The sequence below is a fragment of the Cucurbita pepo genome, chromosome LG04, assembly GCF_002806865.2.
Source record: "Cucurbita pepo subsp. pepo cultivar mu-cu-16 chromosome LG04, ASM280686v2, whole genome shotgun sequence".
Classification (NCBI taxonomy): domain Eukaryota; kingdom Viridiplantae; phylum Streptophyta; class Magnoliopsida; order Cucurbitales; family Cucurbitaceae; genus Cucurbita; species Cucurbita pepo.
In genome coordinates, this window is record NC_036641.1 from 3,810,331 (window position 1) to 3,821,357 (window position 11,027).

At 36.6% G+C, this 11,027-nt stretch overlaps 1 protein-coding gene across 1 annotated transcript; it reads left to right on the forward strand.

The window, feature by feature from the left end:
- Positions 1-226: 226 nt before the first annotated feature.
- Positions 227-6,038, forward strand: LOC111793471 (protein unc-50 homolog). Its single transcript, XM_023675368.1, has 10 exons — positions 227-525; positions 1,193-1,260; positions 1,389-1,414; positions 2,956-3,046; positions 3,446-3,541; positions 4,429-4,497; positions 4,708-4,766; positions 4,848-4,970; positions 5,457-5,528; positions 5,611-6,038. The coding sequence occupies exons 1-10, from the start codon at positions 436-438 to the stop codon at positions 5,673-5,675; spliced, it is 759 nt and encodes a 252-aa protein (XP_023531136.1). The 5' UTR covers positions 227-435; the 3' UTR covers positions 5,676-6,038.
- Positions 6,039-11,027: the final 4,989 nt, after the last annotated feature.

Sequence of the window (11,027 nt, forward strand, 5' to 3'; positions counted from 1 at the left end):
AAAAAAAAAAAAAAAAAAAATCATTAAATAAAAAAAAAAATTGAGAGATTTAGACATGATTTCTCAAATCTATAAAGTAAAATTAAAAAATGAAATCTTGCTAAAATTTTATGAAATTTTTTTAGAATATGGTGAAGTTTAATTAATTAAATAAAGTATAATGTGAGAGAAAATAACGATTTAAGTAATTTTGAAGTATTATTTTATAAACTAAGCCCAAAATCATTTTTATCCAACATTTGAAGAGAGAGAGAGAGAGAGAGAGAGAGAGAGAGGAGCATTGTGTTTCTTCCTTCCTTCGCCCGTTTTCTGGAAACTCATCGACGGAGAAGAGAGAAGCATTCTGTTCGGAAAATTCGCAGATCTCCGAGTCACCAGAAGAATTCAAGCTGTCACTGTACGAAGAAGGCGACGCGATTTGAAGTACACACAGAGATGTTGCCCACAGCTTCCAGAGGGCGCTCCTCGTCCTCTACATCTCGAGCTAATCCCATGTATCTACAGTACCTTCGTCGAATTGTCAAGGTTCTCTCACTCCCTCTGATTATGTCTATTTTCCATCCCTAGCAGATCCGTTCTATATGTTAATCAAACTGCTACTTTTTGCATCCTTCGCATCCATTTTGTTTAAGGATTCATCTTCACGGATGTGGCTGATGAATACTGTATACGATCATCTGATTTCATGTTGTTGTTCTTTGAGGAATCTGTATGCCTTTATCTTTTTTCTCTGTGTTAGCATTGGTGGAACAGTGTTGTTATCGTTCCTTCCGAAATTTTGTTCTTATTTTGTATTTTAACCGCGATTCTTCCTACCTGCTTTGTTTCGGTTAGATCATTTGTTGTTTTGTTATTCGTGATTTGCTTTACGCTGTTTGATCCCCGATGTATTGGTTGCGTGCCACGTGGAGTTTTGGATCTTGTGAATTCAAGCTACTGTATAGTTAGATTGTTCGGTGAGAGCAACTGGATTTGTAATGTAATTTATTGCTTCCCCAACATGCTTTGGCTAGTTCTGTTCTCTTTGCAGTTCTTGAAATTTTGTCATCTTCATGTTTTACAAAAAAAAAATTTGTCGGAAATTGACCCCAAAATGAAACTAATATTTTTTTTATTAATCGCCTTCTTATGACATGTTGCTTGCTTGATGCCATTAATTTCACAAGTCATCACTTTATCTGGCTAATTGCAGTGGCAACAAATGGACATCGAATATACATTCTGGCAAATGCTTCAACTATGCACTTCACCGAAAGTTGTGTACGTATTGGTTCTTATTGACTATTGTCACTCACTAAGAGATGAATCGAACTTTGTTTCAAGTTTAATATTAGCCCTTTCCTAATCGTTCGTATTTGGATTTTTGGTTGAATTTTTCTTGGACCCAGCTATCAGCATACCAAGTATCACAAGCGTAAGTACATCTCCCACCAAAGAGTTCTTTATTTTATTTTTTTTCTAATGATTTTAATGGTGCTGAAAAATCTGTTATTGTACTCATTCGCTTTACAGTTATGTGTTATTTAGTTTATAAGTTGTTTAGATCTTTTGCAATATACACTTTGCTCTTTAACTTTGTGTTGAGTTTCTCTCATGGTTAATACTACCAATGTAACACGCTACTTGGTGAAGGTAGTGAATTAAATTCAAAACGTATTCCTTTTCTTAAAACATGCAGGGTTTTGAATTCAGGTTGATACATAGAAGTATTGGATTAGCATGCGTATTTCTGAGGGGAAGCTCATTGCTATATTCTAAATGGCAATTGTGAAATAGGGATGGAGCCGTGGAGGTGGACCATTAAATTTTTGGGAGACTGATTCTTGGGTCTCCGACTCTTGCTTGTTTGTGTGCTTCTCTTAGGTCTCAATTCTTGCTTGTTAGCTTCCTTGTTGTGTTGGGATGTTTCTCATAATATTAATCTCAGAAGCTATTGGGTAGAGAAATTATCATCAATCTAAAATCATAATATAAGTAGCATTGAAAGTTCAAATCTAATCATTTTCTAATTGATATAGTGGGCTCTAGTTATACTGAGACCAGTTGAGAGCGTTGGTGTGGGCTTTGCATGTGTTCTGTTGAATTGATGCTTATTGTAAGAATAGGTTTTCGAGCTTTGCACGTAATTGGTTCAAGAGAAAAGTGATGGCGATGGTTCTTTTGCATGGTTCTTTTACCTAGTTCTTATTTTCTGTATGTCTATTTCTTTTCCGTGTTGGGTATTTCTCAAATCCTCTTATGGTCAGGATTTGTGATTTTGTTAATTGATTTTTCCATCGCATACTAGTTAGCTAGATGTTCAGTGATTGATGGGTAGAAGTTCATTGGGTTATTTGACAGAGAGGTGGCGTTTCTAGTTGAAATTGAATCAAAGAACTCTCCAGCATTGTTATGAAGTAAACAAACTTGACTACATACGCTATTACATGGGGGTCATAACTAGTGTAGCGTTTACGCCCAAGATCAACACCTTTTCTATTTGAATGTGTTTTTATCATTATTTTATTTGATGTGCATAACAACTTATGGGATGTCACAAAAAGGCTTTCGCAATTGACAAATTTTATTTTATGGGATGTCTATTTTCATCTGAAAATGACAAAAAAAAAAAAAAAAAAAAAAGANGTTCGTTAGCAATCTTCTTTTTCTGGCTTAAAAGGAACAATAGAACGTTTGGTAGAAAGGGGAGAAACCTTATTTATCTTTATGATCTCATTTTGTATGCAGCAGCTACTTAATGTAAGATAGATAGTTTTTTTAGAGGAGATTTTTCTAACCTACATTAGCCTTGGAGGTCTTCATCTCTTTTGTATATTTCATTGGATTAATGAAATTTGTTTCCCTTTCCAAAAGAAAAAAGAAAAAGTCTTAACAGTAGATATAATATGAATGGTATAAAGGTTTTCCATTTATTAGAACTTAAATGAAAAGATGTTTTTTTTTTTCTTGTGTCAGAAACTAAGAATCAATGGGCACGTGACGATCCTGCTTTTGTTGTGATTTGCAGTCTTCTTTTGGCAGTTGCAACTTTGGCTTACTGTGCTGCGTAAGTGTAGCCAATGCTTCTATGTAGTATCTCATCTCTTTGTTGGTTTATTTTATGATGAAGTGCATCCATTAAGGTAGGTCCTTCCCAAAATATTTGTCTGACTCCTTGTGTGTGTGTGTGAGAGAGAGAGGCTTGAGAAGGTGTATCGGCCTCTTCCTCTTTCGCACAATGAACAAATAGACATGCACATGCAAAAACACAAACAATAAATAAATTGAAAGAAACATGCACACCTATACACTTCATGTGATAATTGTTTTCTCTTCTCTTGATTTGTTGCAATTGGACTTATTTTCGTTTTTTTTTCTCTTTTGTAAGAAGTTGTCTATTAAGAAAGACAGCTAATTTATGCCTTTGTTGTGTTTTCTGATTGTCAAATTTTGTTAACAATTTCAGATATGATCATAGTGCATCACATGCCACCTTTGTTGTTATTTCAGTACTGCTCTCTCATTTGCTAATAACTGGGGCGATTTTGGCTACTTGTTGTTGGTAAGCTATTTCCCTGCCGTGATTGCATATTACTAAATGATCTTATCAACAACTTATTTTTTGTCAGCACAAGAAATAATCATTTGCTATCATCTTGAATGCATCTTACTCCTAGAGATTGACTGATTATTTATTCTCTTGGCTGTTTTGATTTGCTTTTTGGACTTGAATCATCCTAATCAGATGTGCCTTGTCTAATGCTTTCTTGACTTCAATTTCAGATATTCGTTTCTGCACTGAGTAAAATAGGCATATGAACAATATAAACTAAGTTAGATAAAGGGTGATCAGTTAGCTTGACTACACAACGAAAAAATTCCCAGACCGATTCATCTCTTTTCGTATATTTTGGTTGCTCTTATCTTGTAGATAATGGTTGGCGTCAGCACCAAGAATATGAGACACCCTAATTTGATGTAGCATATTATGTGCCTGTTTGGAATGAATTTCCAATGCTGACACTTTTTAACACCTGAAATCCTTTTATTAAATACTGAGAAAGCATCATTCCAAATAGGTCTTAAATCGATAACTTAACTGTTACACCTGTTGGGCATGAGCTTCAATAATTATCCATTCCTTTATCATCTAAAGAGATATGTGGCTTAAAACAAAGAATATAAATTTTAGCTGTTTCCCTTTCCCTTTTTGAGGACCCCTGTATTTTGATACAGTTTTCTTTTAAATACCTGTATTAAGTTATGTTGAAGTTTCGTGTCTAGTTTCTATCCGTCAACAACTTGTTAATGCTGAATTACTATCACAGTTGAACACTCGAGCATCTGTATGAAGTTCACTCATTTCTCTATCTTTATTGTTGAAAATATTTCTATAGTATGCTGATCTAATTTATAGTGAGCAATTTCATTACTTAAATGTACTTTCAGGTTATTAACAAATGCTTACCTTCGGGAAGAGACACCAGGCAGTCACGTAGTTGAGCAACCGGTTGAATGGCAAGATCTACCACTCTAAATTTTAGCTTTATTGAGTATTGCTTATAACTTCATTTCAACTTTTGTTAGTTTTTAGTTCTGCATTTTTTATTGGCCTTTTGGATTTTGGTATTCTATCATATTTAAGCAATGTCTTCCCATTGAGCCTTATAAATTAGTGGATTAATATATGGTTTATTTATTTATCTATTTATTTTTGACTGGTTCAAGGCTCTATGCATTTGATGTGCACTGCAATTCTTTCTTCCCAATGTTTGTTTTGCTTTACGGTAAGTATGATGAAGATTTCTGTTTGTTTTTTTGTTTTCCAGCATCTATGATACCACATTGAAGTATTGGTTTCCTTGCAGTGATCCATTATTTCATATCACCGCTTCTGGTGGCCCATGGCTTCATTCCGATATTGCTATCAAATATACTTTTCATGATTGGGGCTTCGTATTACCATTACGTCAACTTTTTAGGTTACGATGGTAAGCTATGTTTTCTTCTCTTATTTCTGTCCAATCTGTGTATTTTTGTGTTGATTCAATATGGCTAGAGGTAGACTGAACCAGAGAGGATAAACCCTTTTTCTCTTCATGGCTAGAACTTTTGGCTCATTTAGAAATGTCAGGTGGGTGCCACTAAGGAAGTTCAATGTGAATTTAGGAAAAGCATTAGTTAAGTGCTTGTGCTTCTAAAAGTAACATACTTTTGATTCATGTTTCCGAACACTACAAAAATTTGAAAAAGTGCCTTTTTATTTCATTTATTTATTTGAATAAGAAACTGAGGTTTCATCATTTTTAGAAAGTAGATGCCAAAAGAAAGAAACTTATAGGTGAATGTAGTACTAAAAGATCTAAGAATAAAAAATCAAATGATTATCAAAAGGGTGCGAGTTTCTGTCACTTCTAAGTTTCCCGTTAGCCGCAAGATTGCTTGCATGAAATTATTGACCGTGTGCCCTAATGCAGTACTGCCATTTTTGGAGAAAACTACGTTCTTCCTCTATCCAATTGGTGTGGTCTTTGTTCTTACTCCAATCTGTAAGTCATAATGAAACCCTCAACTCCCTGTTTCTGAGCTCTGATTCTGAAAGTAAATTTCACTTTCCTTTTATGGCTGCAGTTATCTTGATTGGCTTCAACCCATCAAGATATTTCATGAATATGTACTTCAGTCGGAACTTATAATCTCGAGTTACGGATTCGGCTACACATACCTTGAGGAGGAGGCGCAGGATTGATAGATCAAAGATTTATTTTTCACTTGCATCTTGAAAAGAAATGAGGAAGTGTGTGGGTAGATACAGCCTCAGTTGCTAATTTTTCAGGCCATTGGTGAGCGATATCAGGAAGTGTAGTGCATCAGAGGGCTGCAAGTGAGTTGACGCGGCTGAATTTTTGTTTGATGAAATAGATGATATTTGTTGGATGTAATGATTTTTAGGTGATACATTGTTTGCAGTTTACACAAAGCACTTGAAAAGAAAATTAATTCCATCTGCCTTTCTGAATGTGTTTGTCAATGTGCAGAGAGAGACCTTTTATTTAGATCTCTTAAACTGCTTTCTTTCCATTTGACCAGAAACTGATGCCTTATTCCCTTCGCCATCTTTTGACTGATGCTGGAAAAGGATGTCTTATGAACTGCAAATCACAAACTGGAACCAACCCAACTTTTCAATAGAATACCATAATCTCCCAGAATTATTCAGTTTTTTCTCTTTTTTCTTTTCGAGTAATGTCGGGATTTGCATCTCTAACTTTTTGGTAGGAATGACCATTTTTTTCGGGGCGAATTCATTTTCGAGCATAAAGTAGAGAGAAAATTCACCTTGAGCTACACGGAGACAAGTCATCTCCGTTATTTTGGTTAAATTATACATGGTGTATAGTAGAAGGTTAAATTTTAGTTTTTATATAATTTATTCTCGTGAAATTTTGTAATAACCCAAAGTTGAAAAGGAATAACAAAAGAAAAGAAAATGAAAGTTGTCCAACATCACTTAGCTTAGGTTGAGAGAAAGTAGGGAGTTGGACTCCATTATAAAAGAAATTCCTTTCATCCCACTTGAGTGGTTCTAGGTCGATTTTTTGGCTGATATTGCTTGGGTGGGTTTAATATGTTCGGACCCTTTTCTATTGGTTTCAACTCATCATAAGGTTAATATGCCTACTTTTGAAGCGTTTAAGGTTAATATTGGTTTCAACTCATCAGAAGGTTAATATGCCTACTTTTGAAGCGTTTAAGGTTAATATGAAGTGTTTAAGGTTAATATTATTACTTTTGAAGCGTTTAAGGTTAGTATGACAACTTTCCAGGTGGACTTTTTGGCTGATCCGGTTCGGGTTTGATATGCTCCTATCCTTTACTACTAATTTCAACTCTTAGTGAAAATTTAAGGTTGGTATGACTACCTTCTACTAGTCAATTTAAATTATTTGGAGTAAAGTTTAAATTATTTTATACAAAATTAGATGAACTAATTTTGACAATTGAATTCTAATTTATGATTGCGTCTCTTTAGGTAAAATTAAATTTCATAGAGTAGTGTTAAACTAGCACCACGGGATCATAGTAGTTTCAGCTTAGACCAACGAAATACGTGCTTTCACTCTTGGTTTGGTTGGAAAAATTGTTTTATGTCTAATGACACGTGCCTAGTGGCCTCTGTCGTGTGTGATACACTTTGATATGTGATGTTATATTATGTTATGCTATATGATATCCTAAATAATACTATGGTATAAACGGAATATCATGTTATGTAACGATAAGCAATGCTATGTTATGACATGCCATAATATGCTATGATATGTTATACTATGACATGCCATGATATGTTTTAAAACAAGAAAATCTATGAAATACAACTTTCCTATGTCATGTCATGGAAATTATGTTATGTATGAAGTGATGTATAAGAATTATGCCATGATGGGGACCTCGTGCATAATTGTATGTTCACGTGCAACCCATTCACTTGAGTGAGACAGAGGAGAGTGAAATTTCGTGTGGTTAGCTTTCTTCTTTCAAACACTATCAAACAAAGGAGAAAGAATCCTGTGGCTGTGTAGGTGGGGCTGCCGCCCCCTGTTAGAGGCCTGCCAAAACCAGCTTCGAAACAAAGAAAAGGTGCGTGCCGCACCGGACTCTGACCGCGTGCCTGTTGAAGAATAAGCCGGCGACTCATAGGCAGTGGCTTGGTTAAGGGAACCGCAGGGAATATCGGTGAAGGCAGGTTGGGATACTTCCCCACTATGATGAGTACGAAAGCATATACTATGGAGGTTGATTATGACCATAATGTTCACCATGATGATTCAAAGTCCGATATTCCCTCTAGGTGTCCGAAAACTGCCTGTCAGCTAGTGCTAGCCTAACTAGCAGGCCCAGGTGGTGTTCGAGCTCTCCTGGTGGGTTCAATGTAGATAAATACTACACATCCAATTTAGCCCGAATTGGAAAGCCGCATAAGAGAATGAAATGATGTTTTAGATGATAGGTCACAACATATTGCATGTGACTGCATTTCACAACCCAACAGTGGGGTCATTCACAGAGTATTTATTAAAATACTCATGCTATGCTATGTGCTTCTCTTACATTTTCGGTAAAGGCAATGTGACATGTGTCACAACCTAACTGTGAAGAGAGTAAGTTGTGACCTTCACGTTGCGACAAGAGAAGCGGCGACCCACAAGTGACACCCATCCGGCCACACGAGGGCCTAGATGAGTGTCATGATGCGACTGAGGAGGAAGGTGCAGCATCTAACACACCACACAGAGTGGGCATTGAAGAAAAGTTGAGGCATAAGCAAGATAGAGACATCAAATAGACAAGATGGACGAAGATAGGCTTGTTGAAGGGCTGAGTAGGGTCCTGGGCCTTAACCTCAAAAGTCGGGGTTTCGGAAAGAATTTGGGTATGCGGTTCTGGAGTTAAGTCCATCCATATGAAATATGAATGCTCACCAAATTTGGTGTCAATCAGACACCAGACGGACAGTCCATAACACCGTATGACCATTCACCAAAATCATGTCTATGCCTGAAAGTTTGAAAATGACTCAAAATGTACTACAGAATGAGGCAGGGGTTAACTCTCCACCACCCCAGGGCCCGGTGGCCTAAGCGAGTTAACCTGTGGTACATACATGTGTCACAACTCTTGGACGACTTCCATTGAAATGGGTTTTTCAAAAACAGTACCGGGTGGCACGAGTGTGGACGACTTCCATTGAAATGGGTTTTTCAAAAACAGTACTGGATGGCACGAATGTGGACGACTTCCATACAACTTCCATCCTATCATAGTAACGACTCTATTTCAATAGAAAAATAAGATCGTTAGTTTATTAGATTCCAATTTACCCTTAGCTATTCACGAAATAAATGTCCAACTACTATTTGCTACCTGCCTCATCTGCTATACTTTTCTTCTTTTTCTTATCTCAAAGTTCGAATAAGGAAACGAATCGAGGGTACCCAAAAAAAAACCACGAAAGAAGAAAAGTAGTTGAGGTCGACCCCATAGGTGTAGGCTAACCATAGCATTGGCAAGCCAAGGTCCACAAGTTCTTTCCTTATTGTAGAGAGGAGGAGGAACAACAGCAGCTAAAATTAAGACACTCTAACCCACAACGTTCGATGTCTTTAAGGAAATGATGAATTAAAAATTGAGTAGAAAAGTGATTTTAAACGACAAAAGAAGAATGAAACTACATAAGTGGAGTTTTGAGGTTGATGAGCTAACCAATCTCACTTATTAACAACCAACCATCTTTCTATTTACACACCCAATATGACCTTCCAACTAGTTTACTGTTTACAGAGCTAACTTCATTTTAAAAAAAACAAACAAGAATCAACTATCATAAACAAACTTGGCAAAAAAATAATGGTAAACATAGAGCCGTACTCTGATGCACTATTGGATAAGTTGTGTTCGTGGATACCGTCATTACAAGTAATCTATTTTGTATGAGTTTGTGATGTCCCACGTTGGTTGGGAAGGAAAACAAATCACCCCTAACAGATGCGTTTTAAAGCCTTGAGAGGAAGCTCGGAAGGAAAAGTCCAAAGAGGACAATATCTACTAGCGGGGGATCTGGGTCGTTACAAATAGTATTAGAGCCAGACACCGGACGATGTGTCAGCCTTCTCGCTGTTCCCCGAAGAGGGGTAGACACGAGGCAGTGTGCCAGTAAGGACGCTGGGCCCCAAACGGGAGTGGATTTGGGGGCGGTCCCACATCGATTGGAGGAAGGAAAGAGTGCTAGCGAGGACGCTAGGCCCCAAAGGGGGTGAATTCAACATTTATAAGGTTTAAAGCCTTGAGGGGAAGCCCGAGAGGGAAAGCCCAAAGAGGACAATATTTGCTAGCCGTCGATCTGGGTCATTATAGAGTTGTTCATAATTACTACTAGGTTAAAAGTCTATTTTACCATTTTAATTACCTCTTATACCTTAAGTACCACTGATTCTCAGATGAACAATTTCCTTACGATTCAATAATAAACTAAGTACCTTTCCTGAGAGGGGTGCCCCTGTTCAAGTCTCATGATCAACGCTTGAGAACTACTTATCTACTTATACCTATATGAAAGGGGTGAATTTCATCCCATGAAACTATATTCCCTATCCGGTCAAGTCCCATAAATAGCAAGTTTATTGAATCGACTACAAAAGTCACTTAAGATCAAGATCGAATTGTATATGACCATTTTGTGAAATATTATTCTCCTCAATTAACCGGTCACATATCTCTACCCATGAACGATTTAGATCAAATCATTTGTAACAATTATAAAAAATAGTTGTATCAACAGTGTTATCATGATAAGACACCAAACTTTATGTATATACTATAAACTTTTCAAGTTATTACTTGAATATGATTGTGATGTCCCACGTCGGTTGGGGAGGAGAACAAACCACCATTTACAAGGGTATGGAAACCTTCCCCTAGCAGACGCGTTTTAAAACCTTGAGGGAGCCCAAAGAGGACAATATCTCCTAGCGGTGGATCCCCTAGGAGACGCGTTTTAAAGCTTTGAGGGGAAGCCCGGAAGGGAAAGTCCAAAGAGGATATTATCTGCTAGCGGTGGGCCTGGATTGTTAGAATGATTCTCATGTATGTCAACTACATACTATTCAACCGATATCATAATAACCACCTGATAGTCCTACAATTTTATTATGAAAGTCACGAATCCGTACGATAATGTTACACTTTAAGAAAACTAGAATAATAACTCCTAAGTTTAACGTCCAAAACTCAGACGAAAAGAATTCAACTCGAAAAAGGTAAGCTCTACCTAATTCCAAAACCTTTAGTACATTACGTTTCTCCTAAGCTTATGACAACCATCACATCTACATGCAAACTTTACCATTATTGTCAAGTAAAATTCAAATGTACGATCCCTTTCAACAAATGCAAGTCTTAGCATCTTCGTACAGTTACATAGAAATGACATGTTTCTCATATTCTTCCATCTCAAAAGAAATGGAAAAAAAAAAAAAAAAAAAAAACTA